At 50.3% G+C, this 19,799-nt stretch overlaps 1 protein-coding gene and 1 long non-coding RNA gene across 5 annotated transcripts; one reads left to right on the top strand and one right to left on the bottom strand.

Moving 5' to 3' along the window:
• Positions 1-9,053: 9,053 nt before the first annotated feature.
• On the bottom strand, positions 9,054-18,888 carry COLCA2 (colorectal cancer associated 2). 4 transcript variants are annotated; one of them, XM_013054815.2, is made up of 5 exons: positions 18,761-18,888; positions 16,786-16,880; positions 12,718-12,900; positions 11,110-11,339; positions 9,054-9,719 (listed from the first exon to the last, which is right to left on the bottom strand). In XM_013054815.2, exons 1-5 carry the CDS (start codon positions 18,886-18,888, stop codon positions 9,348-9,350), a joined length of 1,008 nt encoding a protein of 335 aa, XP_012910269.1. In that variant the 3' UTR covers positions 9,054-9,347. The 4 variants fall into 4 exon arrangements, with proteins under 4 accessions (XP_012910269.1, XP_004749830.1, XP_044933482.1 ...); XM_004749773.3 differs by having other exon boundaries at positions 12,718-12,772; positions 18,761-18,855; XM_045077547.1 differs by lacking the exon at positions 18,761-18,888 and adding an exon at positions 17,353-17,749 and having other exon boundaries at positions 12,718-12,772.
• LOC106005543 lies at positions 12,748-19,005 on the top strand. Its single transcript, XR_001178968.2, has 3 exons — positions 12,748-12,881; positions 14,882-16,013; positions 18,683-19,005. It is a non-coding gene; the product is annotated as an uncharacterized LOC106005543 (long non-coding RNA).
• Positions 19,006-19,799: the final 794 nt, after the last annotated feature.

Below are 19,799 nucleotides of genomic sequence, written 5' to 3'. Positions count from 1 at the left end.
CTCTGTCCCTATCAGAGCCCTGGGAGGTGAACATGTTCACTCCTGCTTTATTCATAAAAAGGCACCGAGGCTCAGAGGCATGGAATAACCTGTCCGAGGGTACATGGCCAGAAGTGGCTGGTTGGCACTGGAGTCTGTACCATGGAGGGCAGGCTTGAGCTGACCTTGAAGGAGGGGTGGGGTTCAGAGAGGTGGAGGCTTGGTTTGCTGCCTTCTGGGCTGTGGAAGTGTTCCTCACTAGGAAGCCCTTGAGAATGCTGCCTAAGGCTCAAGGAGGCCCCCTGGGGACCCACCACTGGTCTTGTCATGCCTGACGGCTGTGGGCATCAGTGCCAACCTGTCCGGGCAGGTGGAGACCACGGGTGACTCTTGCCTTGCCACAGCCCAGCGGCGAAACCTTACTCGTGCCCTGGGCCCACAAGGTGCCAGGCATTTGCCTTCTTATCAGGCTGGACACATTCCACGGCCAAGTGGCCACCTGGGGTGTCTCAGTCAGAGCTGATCCACTTGGAGCTGTGTACACATTTGCATACTGCCCATCCTTCGAGTTTGCATTTTTGAGAATTTGGCCTGGCTGCAGGGGTGGCTGGCGTGCTCAGGGTGATGCCTTGGCGGCTGCTTGCTCTGTAGCACCGACAGGGCTTTGGGCCTCCTGGGACAAACCTGGTTCTGCTGTAAGAGGACCTGGATTTGAATCCTGCCCATCTTCCCCCGCTGTATGTCCTTGGGCACGTCACCTCGACTCCTGAGGCCTCCTGTTCCTTACCATAAAATGGGACGGATAAAAGTTATTGACCTTTAGTTTCATTTGAGTATCAAATATTCTAGAGCCTGACCTAGTTGCCACATGCTCCGTAAAATTAATAATCACCATTTTCAGTGGTTTCAGTTGCTTCTCGAAGAGTGAGAGTTCTGAGCTCTCAAACAGTGCTCAGAGAGGAGGATGCAGAGATGAGTAAGAGAGTGTGCTGGGGGCTTGATGCTATCTGCCTCGTTCACGCTTGGAGGAGCCCCAACTCCAGGTCCGCAGCTGCCCAAAGCACTGTGTGCCGAGTCTGAACAGGTGGAAATTCTGTGCTTTACCGAATTGCTCAGACAGGCCGTGTGTCTGTGACGCAGCTTCACCCCTGAGAGGTCACCGCTGGGCAGACATGGGGCTCGAGGGGGGGTTTAGCTCACACATACAACCCAGCTGGGAACCGTAGCAACCAACAAGTGAAGATGCCAGCGGGTGATTCTTGCCCATCGTATCCAGGGCTTAGTGGAGAGAACTCAGTGTGTGTGGCCCCCCTGAATTTAAATGCAACTCGCCACTGTGGGATGTTGGGCAGGTTCCTTCCCCATTCGTTTTTTTTTTTTTTTTAAGATTTTATTTATCCACTTGACAGAGAGAGATCACAAGCAGGCAGAGAGGCAGGCAGAGAGAGAGGAGGAAGCAGGCTCCCCAGTGAGCAGAGAATCGGATGCGGGGCTCCATCCCAGGACGCTGAGATCATGACCTGATCCAGAGACAGAGGCCTTAACCCACTGAGCAACCCAGACGCCCCTCCCCACTCTTTGAGCCTTATTCACGCTAGGAGGCCTGCGTCCCTTGACCCCTCCTTTCCCCTTGGCATTTGTAGGAGCGTGGTTAGGTTGGCGTCATTAGCATTATTATCTCAGCGAGCAAAGGAACTCAGTCCGCTTAGGGCACTTGCCCAAGATCACTTCCAAGAAACCCAGCGTGAGAACAAAGTGTCACATTGGGATGGAGCCTCCTGTGTTGCAAACCTCAGCCAGGACCCCTGGGACCCTCGCGAAGATGTTCTGGGCCAGTGGAGACCCTGGGCCCATCCTTGGGCTTCCTAATCACTGTGTTTTTCCAAACTAAATTCCTGTTCTCAGGTGATACCAGCTGGATATTTGCATAGTGTATCTCTGAGAACAATCTCAGGCCAAAAGTCCAACGTTTTATGAGAAGTTGACTAATTATATGAGGCACCCCTGGTCTCCTGCCATGGAGCAGAGAGGGTGCCTTGACGATTTCAGAGGGTTGTAAAACTTCTCTGGACAGTTATTGCCCAAAACAAAACAAAACAAAACAAAAAACCCTCAAGGGACTGTGTGATGTTTTTATGGAGACATTTTTTGGGAGGGTGGGTCTGGCTTTAGGGAGAGTCTCTAAAGAACAGTCTTCACTGGCCTGGGGGTTTGATTTTGATCAGTTCAGCCTGAAATCAACTTTATTCCCAAATCCCTGGCTGGCCAGCCTGCAGCCCCAAAGCCCTAGTCAGGTGCACACAACACAGGGTTGGGTGGGAGACGGGGGTGGGGGTGCGGCTAGCTCTGGTTCACTCGTGGTCCTCCTCTGAGTTTCAAAAAGCGGACTGACCCCTTCCACTTGGTGGTCTAGTGGATTGAATTTTTCTCCAGCAAACGGAGAAAAAAGTCAGTGTGTCTGGAGAAGCTGTGGCTTCTAAAAACCAAACTTCGCACTGTTTCCTCCCGTTGGCCTTGCACTTGTCCGCACAAGCACTTGGAAGCTGATTGTGGTGAGGTCTGCCAGAGAGCAAGGGCCTCCTAGTGGACCGCATGGGACCAGGAGGGGCAGATTCCTGCAATCAGGCCTCGTGGAGGTCTGAGACCTGGGCTTACTCTTCCCTTGCCCAGCGGCCAGCCCGGAGAGCCACGGAAAGTCCTGCACCCCTCTGCGAGAGGAGGTCGGGGAGAGGGTGGGGACGGTCACATGAATTAGGTCCAGAGCTGGAAACTCGGTGGTGGGATTGGCACTCTCGGAAGCATCCAGCTGGGGCTCGGGAGCTGGCTGGCTCTTCGTTCCAACCCTCCAGCCCTGACAGGGGTGTCATCCCCCTGACCTTCACAGGTGCAAGTAGACGGAGTAGAGGACAAAAAGAATTTCTCAAAGCCTTCCTTTAAGGAGAGGTGGCCCATCAGAAGGTACAAATTTCTAGTTACAGGAGAAATAAGTCCTGGGGTCGCAGTGCCCGGCATGGTGACTCTGTTTAACGATACTCCCATATTTGAAATTTGCTAAGAGAGTAGATCTTAACAGTTCTCACCCAAGAAAATTTTTTTTTGGTAACTGTGTGCTGTGGATATTAACTAGACTTATCATGGTGATTGTTCTGCAGCATATACAAATACTGAATCATCACCTTGGACGCCTGAAATGGGTCTGTTATGTGTCAATTACACCTCAAGAAAAACAGAAATGCAGTGGCTCAGTCCCTACCCCAAACCTATTTAATGAACAATCATTTTTAACAAGCTCTCCCCTCAGGTGATTCATATGCTCATTAAAGTTTAAGCAGAAAGAAAAAAAAAAGGGGACAGGGAACCGGGCCTGCCCTTCCTAGCACAAGCTGCCAAAACGCATCAAGTCCCTCTGAGTGCACCTGGGTCCCCCCACCTGCGGTGTCAAGGTCCCCTGCGGAGGAGGGGGCTACTGCACCCCCCCCCTTTCTCATGCGGTGGGAGGGGTTCCTTTCCCTGGAGGCGTCAGGGTGCACCCACCAGCGGGCGCTCCAGCGTCCCCACGTCCGCCCTTTCTGTCCAGTCTGTATTCGGAACCCGTTCTCGGAATAGGCTCCGTACCCTTTTTCTTCTTTCCCTCCCTTCCCTCATCCGCTTTCTCTTTCTCTCTCCCTTCCTTTCTTCAACTTCCTCTGCCTCCTCTATTTCCCTTTTTTCTAGCTTCTCTGTCCCCAGCTCTCCCCCTTTCTAGGCATTGATTTTGGTCCCTACCCTTGACAACTTGCCTCCTTGACAAAACTGTGGGCTCCGCGAGGCTAGGGACCATGTCTGAACTCGCACCCCACCGGGCACATGCAGGGACTTTCTAGAGGCAGGTGTCAGCCTCGTTCTCAGTGAGGCCGTGTCCTTTGTGGCCTGTGCCCATGCTGCGGAGATCAAGGCAGGGACCCCGCTGTCCTCCCCCCACCTCTGGGCTGTTCTCCTTGGCTGTGGCTCAAGCTGCCGCTGGGGTACCTTCCACAGCTGATGGCTGCTTGTCGCCGCCCTGGATGGCTGGTCCTGTCTTCTACGCCTCCTTCCAATAGTAAATCGAGCTGAAACCAAATCCCAGGGCACATTTCAAGTATCTCGCCCACTGAGCTTCCCCTGTTCTCAGTCTTGGCCTTTCCCGAGTCACTTCCCTGGAAGAGGTCCTTGAAAGTGCAGAGCTCAACAAACGCCTTTAGCCACCTGCGCGCAATCACCGCGGGGAAGAAGGAAGACGGCCGGCTGTCACTAAATGCTTCTCCTGCCAGTCCGAGGCACTTGTATTTCTGTTATGTTTTTGTTTGGCACTTCCATGATTGCGTCTCTTCTGGCTTATTTTCTGGAAGAGAATTTCCCACAGCATTGGGAAGTTTTGTTGACAGGGACGGTGTCTTCATGGCCTTTCCTCCTGCGGAGAGCCTGGGGCAGCATTTTACACACAGTAGCTGCACAATTAATGTCTTTGGAATGTGGAAGAGCGACTCCAGGCTCTTCTCAAGAATGCTTCCTAAAGGGGCCTTCTGATTGCGCTTTAGGACATTTAAAATAACAGTTCCGAGGAATCATGTGAAACAGAGCTATACTGGAGCCGTTTCCCCATAGAGGCCCCGGTAATCTGACCAAGTCTCGGTTGCTCTTCCGTTCTGCATGTTTCCAATTCAGCATTTTGTTGCCAGAATCAAAGATGTCCTCGTTCTGCTGATGGACAATGCTGAACATGGATGGAGATCATCGTCTTGGACACCTGAAACAGGGCCAGCAGTGCAAACTCCCCACTCAGGAGAATTCTGCTCTAGGAGCATCTAGGACCTCCCCTGGGGGACGAGGACATAAACTGTGGGATTAGACGGATTGTGCTTGAATTATGGTCTTCTCACTTACTGATTTGGGTACTTGACTCCAACTCTGGATTTCAGTTTTCTTGTCTATAAAATGGAATTAACAATACTCAGTCTGTTGGTTGATGAGGGGGGGCCAAGTGAGACAGGGGCAGCGGGGTGGTCTGGTGGACCCAAAGTAGCTGGGGAACCCCATCTGTAGTTGTGACCCACTGATGTCAGCAGAAGCATGGTTTTCTCCTAAAGTGCAGAGAAAACATAAAAGCCAGAAAGGCAGGAGAGGCTTTCCCAAAGGGTTCAAGATGACCCTTCTTAGACATCTGTGCCTTTGACGGTGTTCCTAGAATCCCCATTCTATCCAAGACGGGATGGCCCTTGTGTCAGTAACTTAGAGGATTTGGAAAGGTCTTGGAGGGCCTGGCCATGCCACGTCACTGGACTCCCTGGATGATGCCTGTGGTGTGAGCCTCTTGTGACCAAGGAGAGTAACATTCCACCAGTTATCCCCAGTACAAAAACGAGAGTAGGTTTCATTCCCAGTGATTTGTGCATTTTGGGCACTAAATTGTAGCCCAAAGAGGTTAAGGTCCTTGTCCAACATTACAGAGTAAGTAAGTGGCGGAATCAGGATTCAAACCCAGGTCTGTCTGGCTCGAGGGCTCTGAAGTCTGGGCTCTCCTGATTTGTGTGGAGACGATGGGGTCAGTGTCTGGGATGTGGGACTCCTACTCCTCCCCTTTGGGCTGCAGGAAGGGGCTGCGCCTTCCCCCCACCGTGGAATTGGCGGGCAGCCCGAGGCTCGGGCTGCCCGTGGCAGACCAGAGGGGACGGCTCAGTTACGTGCTCTGCAGATGGCCCCTCTCCAGTTCACTGTGGAGCACTTGCTTCTCCAGTCATTTCCACGAGAAAGAAGACAAGTGTCCGAAAAGGGCAGGCAAGCCCATTGTAGCTTTGCTCCTTCCTTTGGCCCCTGAGGAACGTCGGGGGACAGACCTCATCCTCTTCATCTTCTCATTCACAAAGCTCGGCTGCGAGGAGCGCTTAGAACCCTCAGCAGAGAGACTGAAAGCAGCCGCAGGAAGACCTCCGGGAGGGCTCGTCTGCTTCTGCTCGCAGAGTGTGCCGCGTGGGACACAGGGAGCAGTTGGAGGCTCACCGGGTGGGAGCAGGCAGCGGGCAAAGGAGGAAACATCTTTGTGCCATATTCAGGCCAAAAAACACTCAAAGTGGAGACACTAAGGGCCGCAGAAAGTAGGCAATCTCTCCCACCTGTCCAGCTCAGGGACAGAGGACAGAGACAGAGAAGAGGTGGCTTTAAGTCTGGTGTGTGTCCCCAAACATGCCAAGTCCCTTTGCAGCACGAAGAAAGGAGGAGGCACGCAGAGAGAAAGTCGAAGAATGCCCATGTGACACCACCCTGCGGTCCCTTCAGGTCGGAGCCCATTAATGATAATAATGAATGTGGGGGGGATGTGGACTATTGTCCGAGACCCATGCTCTTGTGGAATTTTGAAACAATTGCCTGTCAACAACCTGATGAGGTTGGAAGAGCTACCCAAGGTTGTGTTTTCTGTGTGTCCCTTAAAGTGACCTCAAAAATGAGGCACATGCCCCTTCCTCTCTTGCTTCAACCCTAAGACAATCTGTTCTTTTTTATAACACTTTGTTGACTTGTAACAACTGCACGTACGGTAAAGATCTTTGGACTGAGAAAGTTCACTGCCTTCCCTGCTGAGAGACAGTGGTGTCCTTGGACAAGTCACTTAGGTACTCTGGGCTCCGTTTCCTCGCCGGTGGAATAAGGGTCAATTGGACAAAACCACTGGTTCTCAGCCCTGGCTGTGTATTAGGCTCTTCTGGGGGAGGGGAGTTTAAAAAATACTGATGCTTATTCATAGAAAATTCCAGACATCGACAACATATAAATGCATGCTGTAAAGAAAATGATATCCATGGTCTGGTTAGCATCGTACTAATGTCACCCTCCTGGTATTGATATTAGACGATAGTTATTCGAGGCCCAGTCACCACTGAGAGAAGCTGGATAAAGGTTATGCATTATTTTTGTAATCTCCTAAAATTTCAAAATAAAGAGTTAAAGAAATCCTACTGGACACAGACTAACTGAATCCTCCTTTCTGATTCTGAGGCACAGGCGTGCCTGTGTACATGGATTTTCTGCAGCCTCCTGGGTACACGGTGATGAGAACCCCTCCGCCTTGTGCCAGCACTGCGGGCGATGCTCTCTCTGCTGCTGTAGGGCTCCGAGCTGCTCGGTGTGAGTGCTAGTGCCTGGGAGACTGGCGGGCCGTGTTCATTCACCTCTTCGTGTGCGGTCGACCTGTTGGCCCAAATATCTGGCCAGTTCTTCAAGACCAGTTTAAGGTGTCGTGAGCTTTGTTAGCCCGTGTGTCACAGTCTTTTTTGAATCTTTTTCCAAACTATATTTAGGCCAACACTAAGGGACATACAAAGAAAGAACAAGAAGCTCGGAGCAAGCAGTCCCTGTGAGATATGCAAGATACCGGATCCGGAAGGCGCAAGACAGAAGCAGAGAAAAAGAAGAAAGAAAGAAAGAGAGAGAGAGAGAGAGAGAGAGGCAGGCAACAGGAAAAGGATTTTTTGTGTCAACCCTTGGTCATCTTTGGGTTCTCTGCTCTTTGTCCCTTGGGACAGCTGGGGTGGGGTTGGGCAGATGGTATGCCGCGGTTTCTGTCTGTCCCAACAGATGTTTCTCGATGCCAGGCCCGTTTCCATTTAGTTGGAAACTCTTAAAAAAAAATTTCATTTTATTGGCATCTCAGAAAGGCAGCGATTGTTTTATTTCCTGGGCACAACTATCCCAGGAGGCAGGTTGCAACTTGTTCTGTTTGCCCGAGCCTTCGTGGAGTCCCCAGGGAGGTGACAATTAGGCATGTCATTTTGAAAGCCTATCTGCTTCCTGACAGAACAAGGCCCACAGAGGTGGTGGTTTGTCAGCTTCTCTCCCTCAGTCCCCAGAGTGGGGGCCTCAGCTCTCGTGCTTGGCACCTTCATATCTGTGGACAGTCAGCCCTTCAGGAGAGCTCTGACTGGTTGTGTGGGGGACACACCTGTGTTTGTAGGAGGAATTGGGAGTTTCATGGGGTGGGGGGTGATTTCACAGGTTCCAGAGCAGTCTTCCACCAACGACGGCTCAGAATTTTCACCTCCAGAGAGTGAGTACAAAGCACAACTCCAGTGTTCTTCAGACCCAAGCCTGGGTACTTCCTGACTGGGTAACATCGGGTGGGTGACTTGACTTCTCTGAGTCTCAGACTCCTGATTTTGCCATCAGTTTTGTTGTGGAGCTTGTGTGAGAGGAGAGAGAACTGAGAAAACCTGAAGGCAACTCTGGTGCTCAGGGAGGGCTCGGAAAATGGTAGCCATGGCCGGGACCAATGGTACCAGTATGGCCGCCATCGTGTGGAAGCTTGGGACACGGAAAACGCCCCCCTGACTGCAGGGACTCACTGCAGGGATTAGGTCCTCTGCTTCCATGCTCTCAGCAAACAGGATGGAACAGTATACTCTGACATGCTTGACTTAAGTAACTCTTCTTTACCCTGAACGATGGTTGGGCTCGTTCAAATGGATTCATCAGAGGCAGTCAACTCTGAAATTCAGTCACGAACAATGTGGTCGACGGTCTCAACCAACCTGTCAAAAACGAGTAACAGCGTGTGTTTAAGGTGTTACCGTGGAAGTTTGGAAATCTGAGGTAATAACGAATTCCAGACTTTGTGGTCCATCAACAACAGCATGGCGGTTCTCAAGAGAAAAAAAGATCAAGTATTTGCCCAGAAAGTTTACAAAACAACACTTTGGACATGAAAAAGAATGATCTATGGGTTAATATTGCTGTAGGCAAGATGTGACTTTTGGACATATTAATATTTCGTTGACTAATGTTAGATACAAGAAGCTAATGATTCATAAATGTCTTTCTCTGATGTGGCTCCAAGATGTACACCCTCGTTTGGAGGTGAGGCTGCCTCTTGCTTTCGGCCATCACAGCTGTGTCTACCCTCCGTCCCTATGACAGCCCAGGCAACTCGCCAAATTAAAGTAATTTAAAATTCATGAACTAGTGAGATTAAAATATTGAGAAGTAACTGGTGATTTCCAGAATTAATTGGCATTAGTCAAAGCAACAGGAAACTCTCATCAGAAAATTAAAAAAAAAATAAGCCAACGTTTAATAATACAAAATTTATTAGTTAAAAAAATTAGAATTTGTTCGTTACATAGAAAAGGAAAACTGAACACTCCCTACAACAATTTTAACTGTCAGCATAAAAAGTAGGAGTGGCACGAAGACCAGATCTGACGACTTGGTACTAATGCCTAAGCGAGCATCAGAACATTGGAAATGTGACACAGGAACGGGGCTTTGTGATACTTTGTTAACAGGCTGCATTTCGAGTTGTCATTTGGTGTGGCCGAAGTACCGAGATACTCACGCCATGTTCCAATGTAATGTAATTGCTATTAACTATAGCAGATGTCCCAGTTTGTTCCCCTTTTATAGAACTCGCTGGCCACAGCTGCGGAGGGGGCCAAGTTCACATAGTCTGTGCTGGGGTAGGAAAAGCACTCCGCTGCTCTGAGGGTGTCCACGTGTTCTGCCTCACAGGACGCGCAGTAGCAGACCGAGGGGCCGGCAGAGGGGAAGCAGTCGTACTGAGTGTACGAGGGCAAGTGTGAGTAGGAGTACTCTTCTGAGGAATAGCCACAGTTTCTGGGGTCCAGAGAAGGGGAAGAATTGTAATTCTCCGGGGCACACGCAGGTAGCTGAGCCAGTGAGTAACTGTAGTCTAAGGAACCAGACAGAGTGGAGGAATCCAAAGACGATCCTGGGGTCTAGAAAAAGCCAGGGAACAAAGAGCTTGATTAGTTAGACAGGATTCAAAAAGCTGAATAGAGAGGATTTATTAACTCAAGAGTAAGAACAGTAGGGAGGGGACAGTGCAACACAACAAAACACCCAGCCCAACCCAGGGCTGCAGAAGTAATTTTATTTGCTGACTGCATGATTTCAGGACACCTTAGTCTATATTTGCCTTTTTCTTCCCCAACAATAAATCGCCTTGCTTCACTGGCTTCCTTTGTTGTAACCCTACTTTAGAGGACGCTTTGTTCTTAAACCACAAAACCCCATTCTGCTTCAAGTCACCTGCACGTCAAATCTTGCTGTGGGCCACAGTAGAAGTTGCAGGTGGCACCTTGGATGTTCCTCCACACCTTTAACTGTGGAGAGGAAAGAGAACCAGACTCAGGTACCACTGGGCTCTTCAGTGTGCCCGTGTCTGGCAGACTCCAAGACGTACAACTACTCTCACTGAAGTCTTATCCCCAGAGGAGAAATGTACCTCCGCTTTCTCTTAAGCTGGTCTACAATTATTACAGAGAAAGCCTTCTTTGGAAGCCAAAAGGGAGCTGGGTGACTGGGGTCTGGTGTGTATTTTCTTGGAGTTAATTTCTCATATCCTAAAAATTTAGTCTGATACCTACGTGGACTTTTGACAAACCAAAAGAAAAAATTATGTACATTTAAAAAAAAACAACTTACTTTTTATGGTTTAAAAAACTACAGGAGTATCTAAAAGACATCTCAAACAACTGGTGTTTACTAATGGAAATCTTACTGCGTTTAAATGATACCACATTTTCAAACACGTGAGGTTCACCAAGAATAGAGAATCCAAATTCTCTGAAGTAAGAGGACTTCTTTTTTTATTAGCAGTCTCAGACTCAGATGAGTTCTCATGACTATACCAGACCCAAAACACCAGTTAGTGGGACCAGCTCAGTGCCAAAATGAAATAAAAATCCGTTATCGGGATGACAGTTTGGTACTATGTTGACAAAGCCTTAATGTCCTTTTCTAGAACTCGAAGATCCAAGGACCATCACTTAAGTCAATGATTTCCAATTCACAGATGCCTTCACTACAGTTTGAAAACATTCAATGAATATTGCCAGGAAACCTTTTTAAGGGCTCACACCACTTTACTCGGGTGTAGCTGCCTTGGGAGATCATAATCGTGTGTACCCAAAGGTTTGCCCTGTGCCATGTGTGGTTACTCCGACCCCCACTGAGTTTTAAGTGGCTTCTGGGCTGTTTCCTGGATGACTTCTTAGTTGACAGGGTCTGTGTGATTTCTCATGAGATGATGAAACCCTCTTTACAAAGCCTTACTACCCCGGAGGAGGCAACAATCAGGTTTTGCAAAGAACAGAGATAAATTACCAGGCTCTGGTTAAAGCAGAAAGGGGCAGCTTGGAAGCTGTCAGGGAAATAGGGTGATGTGCTCTGCGTGGGATTGAGCAAGGGGTCCAGGTGTGTCTCTGTCTGAAGGTAGGACTCAAACACCTGGTCGATACAGCTCATATTTTCTTCACAGGAAACACAACTGGAAAATTCTCGGGGTTGAAAGGAATTGGATGTGGAAGAAACCGGTTCAGACTCCAAATACAGCCCTAGAAGAGAAAGGGAAAAAGAGAGATTTTGTTTGTTTGTTTGTTTAAAAGTTACACTTACGACTTTGAATAGAATACTGCATTCTGAATATTTTACCATGTTAGGGGCTTAAGAAGTTCTAGAGAAGTAAACAGGCAGGCAATTGGATGTTTTTTTGTTGCTCTAGTGAATTTGAGTCCCAGTTGCTCAAATCTGGTTAATAATGTGGAAAGTGGCTATAAATATGACGAGGGCACAAATAAAAGAATGACAGTCCAACCTGTGTCTAATTGTCACAGTCAAATAATGGCTCAAGACTCTACTTTCTTGGACTATAAGGCATCGACATCCCATCTGTGGTTCAAATAATTCTCACCTCTCAGAAGGAAGGCTTTAGGAAAACATCTGAGGTCATGGGAAACAAGTCTCTTGATTTAGGTTTGTAGCTTTGCTAACCTTTTCATACTTTCTCAGTAACTTAAATTTGGAGAAGTGATACAAATGACAATGCAAATGATAAAAATAGAAGCCAAGAATGTAAAGTGAATCAGTAGTGCTTGCTATAAAATACAAAAAGCAAAGATGTGTCCTTAGGAAATATTTTCACATGCTAACGGAGCTAAAATAAGTGAGCTAGCCATCATGCAGAATGCTGAAAACGAGACTCCTCTTCTGTTTTATTGTAAATAGGTTCGATTTCTGATCGCCAGCCTTAAAGGCTCAGAGAAGACAGGTTTAGAGTGTATCCATTAGATGACACTAGAACACTTGAACCTTGAAGTCTCAAGGTTCCTTAAGGTTAAGAGAAAGTGGCACGTTCAGGGGTGAGCACCACAAGCACAGGTTTCGTTGTGTGCGAGCTCCTGAAACACCTACCTCCTGGCTGGCGTAGGTAATACAGTTACTCGAACGGGGCTGAGAAAATGTGCAGTTGTTTGAGTTGCTTCCCGGGGAGAGAGGGAGGAAGGGGAGGGAAGCCCCGGCCGGTGGCTACACACTAAATCAACAGGAGCAAAGGCATTATTCGAGAACCCGAGGGTGTCCTGTATTCCATCTAACAGTCCCATAAAAAGGACAACAAGCTTCTGAACACAATTCCGATCTGTTAGTCAAGTTCAGTGACTGGGCAATGAGAAACTGGAGCAAATGTAGAGAACTAACTCTCGGGACAGCATAGGTAGCAGCAAATAGACATTTCGGGAAAGAAGGACAAAAGTGTGCCCTTGTTGTCTTGCTGGGCTTGACCTGGACTCACTATGCCCCGTTCCCCTTCTGATTGGTTGGATTCCAATTAAATGGTGGAGTCTACCTTTACCCCTGAACCAAGCACTGAGAGACGTTTCTGAGATGGACTTTTGAAAGAGGTTTTGAGGGAACCGTGACACGCGTTGTACTGACCTGCTGAAGATGGCGGGGCTGGGTCTGAAAGGTGGACGCCGTTGCCTCCTGGCAGCTGCCAAAGCAAGAACATGACCGTGGACTCAGTGCTCTCAGGAGAAAGTGAAGACATTTTCCCATGAACAGTTCCCATGTCCATGTACTTTGGTGCCTTCTGCTCTAAGGTAAGCCAGATTCTTTTTTCTAAAAAAAGGTGGTTGTCATTACATACAACCAACTTTATTTCCATTCAGTTTTTATGTTTGCTTGGGTTTTTCCCCCCCAATAGATTTTCCCACTTAAATTTTAAATTTAAGTGTAGATAAAAATGAATTCAAATGATTTGTACATTGCAGAGGAATGGAATAGTTCCAGTATGCCCAGTAAACAGCCTTTCTATTAGACAATTTAATTTAAAAGTAATAAGAGCTAAACTTATTTAATCCCAACCCTCTGTGACTTAGTCCATCCTTCTCTTCAAAATCTTCATATACTCTCTGGAGGCTTAGCCTAGGAATTTGTTCTCCCAAAAGGACACAATTCCTAACTTTGCTAATCCCGGGTAGCTAAAAGTAGGCACACATGCTTACTAGCTATGAAATGTTAACGATAGAAAATATGTCCTTAAGGCTGTCGTCCGTGAGCTGAAGCCTATCTACATTCTAGGTAATGCTCAGTCTTTCAACTCTGTATGAGTTGCTTTTTTTTACTATTCTACCCGAATACCTGAGATTTAGTGAAATTTAAGAGATTATCCCTTTTAACTATTTAAAGTAAAGCAGCCTGTACCTTCCAATTGAACTGGTAATTGTACTGAGTAATTTAGGACTTTAAAAAAAAATTTCAGATGGTGCCTTTAAAGTTTAAAGGGACCAGCACTGCTCCGTACTCTGTGCTGGGAAGCCAAGTTCACCGCACCTCTCTCTCTCGGATTACAGGCATATTTACTCCCATACACCGTGCCTCTGGGGCTGTCGGCCGCTGCTGAAGCAGGAGGTGGTGTTAATTTTGAAAATGATCCATGCCGTAATGTCATGAACCAGGAAGCTGGAATCCTTCACCAGCTCTTTATGCAAATATTTGGCTGCACCTTGAGCTGAAGGACTTGGAAGGAGTGGGTTTTTAAAAAATCTGCTTTATGGCTGAGCTCACATTAACCCCATTCCTCTCCGGGAATGGTCTGTGTGTCTGCCTACCCGCGTTATCTCCCTCAGGTCTGTTTACAGTCTCCTGCTCGATATTATCTCTCCAGTCATGGGTTCACTTTCTCCTTCACCCCAAGAATACAAAGAAAGGCACCTTTCTCTTAGGTTTCAAAACAGCACAAAAATCCACTCTACAATTTATAAAAACACATCCAGGCTGCTAAAAAAAAAAAAAAAAGGGGGAATGGTTAAAGAAGGGTAACGTATATCCTTTCATAAATACTAACTCAAGTTTCCCTTTCTCCTAAAGGTAAAAGAGTGTGTGTGTGTGTATAGGGTTGTTTACAAACTGATCTGGCCGAAATAAGTTATTTTTTTAAATCAAATTTAAAAATCTGACATGCACACCTTTCTCCTGGCACTGTCTGTCACCTGCCATTCGCTTCAATCTATGACTTCCCTTCATGATTGACTTCAAGATTTCAAATGGTGGGTACAGCTGTGACTATAACAAATTAAGATAAATACTTTCCTGCTTTATATAGCTGATATCATTAACCCTCTCCTTGCCTTGAAGCTTCCTTAGAGGTGTCCTTTGATCATTGAACAAATTGGAGATCATCTCTGCTATACCAAGGGGTCTCTACCGGGAAGCAGGCATACACCGTCCCCTGACAGCCGCTGTCCTTGCCTGGCGCGTATACCCTTACCGCTTTCCTAGAATCCCAGATCCTTCTGATGGTTCCGAGTGAGGGGTTTTATAGCTGGTTCTCATGATTCAATCATCAGTGTTACTTCCCTGCGCCTGTGAGGGCACTTGGGCTGATATAATCTTCCAGGAAGCCGAGAAGGGTGAGCCTTGCTGTAGGTGTCCCCAAAAGGCATTGGTTCAGAAGGACTGCTTTATTAGTTCTTGGGGGTGGTGGGGAGGGGCTGATAGCTCTCAGAAAAAAAACTTAGATAAATCACACAGCTCCAGGAAATGGATACTGGTCAGATACACAAGTGAAACGTTTTATCCTTTGCTTTCATTCCTGCAGTTAGCTCGCAGGGGGACAGTGGCGAAACCAACCTGCGAGAGGCCAACAGCCATAAAATCATCATGCCCAAGTGGGACTTCTCCAGGTGCATCGAAGCAGAATTCTACCATTTACTTTTGAGCAGCTTTGGCTCCTTAATGAAAGATTATACTTTGTTATGAACATCCTGTGTTTTTTTTTTTTTTTTTTTTTTTTGGCATCAGAGACGTTTCCCAGTTCTCTTGTTCCTGGTTTTACTAATTTTATAACCATCTCTGAACTGAAGGAATTAATGGTTGAGACTACCAGAAGGATGAATTTAGGGAACCAATAGGTGGGAATGGGTTTTTGTTTTTACACGAAGAGTTAAGAAGAACCTGGCCATGTTTTTAGCTCTGCCTTTAAAGTGACTCTAAGACTTTGAACTTCAGCTGGACTAGAAGCATGCAGATCCCCATCTGTCTACCTCACCTGGTTGTTATAAGAACTAAATGAAATAAGGAGTGTGCAAAAGTGCTGTCTTTTAACCACTGCACAAACCTTCTGCAAATGGAAGGAAGCTTTATGTTAGCTAAAGTTACGTACTAATTTCTCCAATGAATGTAAAAGTTGTGTTGTACAGGCTGAACCACAGCACGCTTGCACCTGAACTTGAAACTCTGGGCAAAGGGAGTGAATGGACATGACTGGGGAGCTGGTTTTCGGTTCTTGGTTGTAATTTTAGTTGCTTTTCACAAATCATGATACTGACAGCTCTCATTTATGGAGTACTTGCTAAATGGAAAGCACTTGGACAAGTGCTTTATATGCCATAATTCATCTAACCCTCCTAAAATCCTATCGTCTCCAGCTGAAAGATGTGGACACAGGTGATGACCCCGAGTAATTGCTCCAGGATCCACACGTACCACAGAGGAGCTGAGATCTAAACCCAGGCCACTGGTTCTAGAACCTGTGCTCCCCACCCCTGTATCATTGGCCTCTTCCCACAAAGACTCATTTCAGAAAGTCGAATATCGTGCACAAACAGCACCAGGCTCCAAAACCACTGCAGGGAGGACGCCAATAAGCTGGAGACGGGACGGGTCCTAACACTGGTGGTACGGGCTCCGCTGTCGTATCCTGCAGGCGCACAAGCAACCCACCGGCAGAGGTACGATCAAGGGCTTTCAGCAATGAATTACCCTCTATTGGAGGAGAACCCCGCCTAGTTTATTTGGTTCTGCTGCTGCCCTGAGCACTGCTGCCCTGAGCACTCGTGGCAGCTCCGTCTGCTTGAGAAAGTACAAAAAGTGGCAGGGCACCCTTAGGACTGCCCACATCACCTCCCGATAACGGGGACCAGCTTAAGGCTTCATTCGAAGGAGGTGATTTTATACCCCGAGCTGTCTCTTCTGTAGACACATGGCCCATTTCTGCTGGGAACCTTCTATGCCTGGTGACTTACAGATAAATGACCTCAGAGGCGGGGTTTCATATGAATGAGAAGCAGGGGGCATTTGCACAGAGATTGTCTCCTTGAAGGGCTCGCTAAAATGACATAACGGAGAAACTTTCTTTGCACGAGAGACTCTCTTTTCACGTGTGAGGGCCCACACACTGTCTGCCTACCAGCATAACAACCTCATTAGCTGCGGGGGGCTCCTCTCCCAGCACCAGGCCAACAAGCTGTTTATAGTCAACTATGATCAGTGAGGGACGAGCTCCCTGCCAAATCCTGAACCCCATGACATTCTCTACCTGTTCTTTGGGGCTTCCAGTGGGGGGGGTGGGGGGGTAAGGGGCAGAAAAGTTATAAAGACGCTGAGGAAGGCCAGGACTGGGGATGGTGACTGCGCTTAGTGTGGCCTCCAACACCTTTCCAGACACAGGATTAAATGAGGCCGAAGGCAAGGTGGGGAGCCCGGGGAAGGGTTGATGCTTACGGTTCCCCCTGAGGCCGCCTGGTACGCCCTTCTCTGCTGCAGCAGCTCCTTCACCGTGATCTTGACCCGGACACCTTGATACACCTTCGGTTTTTCTGGGGGAAAAGCGACTGAGTCAGTGGTCCGACGGTAGGTTTGGATGTCAGACTGGGATGTGGGGGAGGGGTCCTCGTTATAGGCTATGACGCAGGAGACCAGGTTTCTAGGTTTGAAGAATGCAAAGAGAATGCTGAAAGACAGGTGGGAAGGAACCCCACATTTCTCCAACTTCAAAGGATGAGGAGAAGCTGGGCAGGTTTCAGGGCCTTAGTGGGAGCAGAACCTATGGGTATCTGTGGGGCCACCCATCCCAGCTAGGCCCTATCGCTAGACCAATAGCACACAGGTTTTTCTGCTCCGGAATGTGGACAGCAGCCTAGGGAAGCTCACCACCTTGGCTCAATTAGGGGAACCACGGGCTCTGGGACCAGCCTGCCTTGTGGGAGCGGGTATTACGGGCCCGGAAGGGGCCCACGGGGCAAGCAGGAGCCCCTGATAGCCCACCCCACCCCACCGTGATGCCCCCACCTTGCGGAAGAAGCTCTGCGTCCCGGCTTCACCAGGCCAAGCAGGCTTCTGGGGAGGTTCTAACCTCTACATGCCCTTGGTCTGGAAGCCAGCCCCGGGGAGAGCGGCGGACAGGGTGGGTGGAGGTGCGCGTTGGAGAGCCCTGTCCTCGGGCCGCTGAGGAACTTGCTAGACCGACCACAGGGAAGGGACCATGCCCGGGGCACTCCCACCCTCCGAACTTCTCTTCTGCCTGTCACCGTCGCCCCCTTTCTCCGCCTTTCCCGCTCTCCATCTTTTTCCTCCTCCCTCCTCGGGCCCCCGCTCCTGCTCTCCCTTCCCGCCGCTCCCCACCCCCTCCCTTTCTGGTGCAGGCGGCTCTCGGCGGCGCGCCGAGCCTCCGGGGACGGTGCAGCCGACGGGGAGGCCGCCCTCGGGGCTGGCGGGGCTCGGCCGCACTGACCGGCTCGCGGGGAGGCCGAGCGGCGCCGGAGGGTCGGCGGGGAGGGAGTCCGGGCGCGCCGGGAGCGGGCGGCCGCAGCCCCGGGCCGACCCGGCGGAGCCGCAGTGAGCAGGTGAGACTCGGCGGGCTGCTGGGCCACGCGAGGCCGGGCCGGCGAGCTCTCGCCATCTGGGGTGGCCGCGGGCGCGCCGGCGGCTCCGGCCCTGACCTCGACCCTGGAGTGAGCGCCGGGGCGATCGGGCGGGAGGGGCCGGGCCCCGCGGCTCCCCGCGGCCGCGCGGGCTGCCCCCGCGCCTGGCCCCAGTGCAGGGCCGCCAGCGCCGCGCCTGGCCACTGCGGAGAGCGCAGCCGGGCAGCAGGGAGCCCCCGCGCCGGGTCGGGGGAGCGAGGGGGTCTGCGGGGGAAAGGAGGCGGCGCTGTTCGGCGCGCAGACCCGGGGAGCCCCGCGCCTGGCCCGCCGGGCCTGGGCTCCGCGCCCTCTTGGCGGTGCCGTCTCTCCCACCCGCGCTCCCCGAGCGGCTCGCGGCTCGGAGGGCAGGGGGCGCGGCCCCGGGGCCACAGAGGGGCTGCCACCGCCCACCCCTGCGCTGCCCGCGGTGCGTGCGGCCCGCATCCCGGGCTCACCGTGAGCCTCTAGCTCCCCCCGCCGCCGCTTCTGGGCACACCGAGTCCGCAGCGCCACATCTCAGGGTCACAACCGTGGCCAAGGGGAAGGGCGGCTGGGGGATCGGGGTACGCGGACGTCCACAGAGGCCAGGCCGGCCTCTGGGCCTCTGCCCTGGGGAGCAGGCCCCGAGCTGGGAGCGGCCACAGCGTGGCCCGTGCCCTCTCGGGATCCCCGGCTCCTACTTGGCAATACCTGACTTTGTGCCTCTCTGTTCTATGCAGGAAAAGCTGTGGAAAGGCACCCGGATCGCAAGGCCCCTGGCTCGCGTGACCCGACCCCAGGAGAAGCAGCCCAGTTACCCGACATCGTGGTCAGCAGCAGCTGGGGCGCTGGCTGGGTGCTGGAGCTCCAGGCACTCGGCGCCTCCCAGGGCCCCTGTGCAGGGAGAGAAGCAGAGATGCAACATTTTTAAAGTTTCACAAAGCATCCAGCTGCACCCAGATTCCCGGAGCAGGAGACAAACAGAATTAATGTTTTATACCTTCGGGTATAGGTTTGAGTTTTTCCCCCCTCATGCCAAGTATTTAAAACCTCTAGAAACCCATGATTTGACAATCAATGATTGCGCGATACTTTCAATTTGAATATTCAAAGGCTTAACAAAATGGACTATCTTCTGCAGAAATCCTGCACACAGACACCCCACAGACAGCCCAAAGAAACAGGGATTGAGACCCCTTTGTGTCCCGGGCCTTGCTTTTATTGTATTTTAAACATTTTGCCCACCTTTCCACAGACAGAACAGGAGTCCTCAAAGATGCTCTGTATTTCTGCCTCAAAGGCAGCTCTGGGAGCCCTGAGTGATTTAGGGGGCCCTTCTTGACCCCTGGAGCCAGGCTGGCCCACCAGACTGATTCCTGGATCCCTAGTCTTCAATTTAAGGGAAAATCTCAGGTTTTGGGGAGTGACCTTGGCAGCCAGTAGGTACCACACAGCAGGGAGTCCCTCTGGCCCCAGGTTGCAGGCCGCAGGCCCCGCAGAGGCCTCTGCCTCGTGCCTCATCTCCTCCTGGCCCCGCCTGGCCACCAGCGGCTTGCTCGCTTGCCTTTGGCCAGCTCTCTGACTAGGCCCCAGACCCTGCTGGTTCAAAACAGAATGCCTGCCCAGTAAGACCCTTTGCTTGTCCACCAGGAGCTGGGATGTCTGTGCAGCCTCACCCTTGAGATTTTCTGAGGCTGGCGTTTCTTGCCCTGGGAAGCCCCCCCGCTCTCCTCTCGCTCTGGCTCGAGCCATCCCTGCCCTTTTTGCTGCACGAGTATGGGTTGAGAAACCTTGATCTTGGTTCTTCCTCATTTTAGCTGAAAGGACATGGCTTTGTGTTCAGGTCTTCACACTCTG

Source organism: Mustela putorius, unplaced genomic scaffold (assembly GCF_011764305.1).
Source record: "Mustela putorius furo isolate JIRA1106 unplaced genomic scaffold, ASM1176430v1.1 tig00000198_pilon_pilon_pilon, whole genome shotgun sequence".
NCBI lineage: Eukaryota > Metazoa > Chordata > Mammalia > Carnivora > Mustelidae > Mustela > Mustela putorius.
This window is presented reverse-complemented; position numbering and strand designations above follow the sequence as displayed.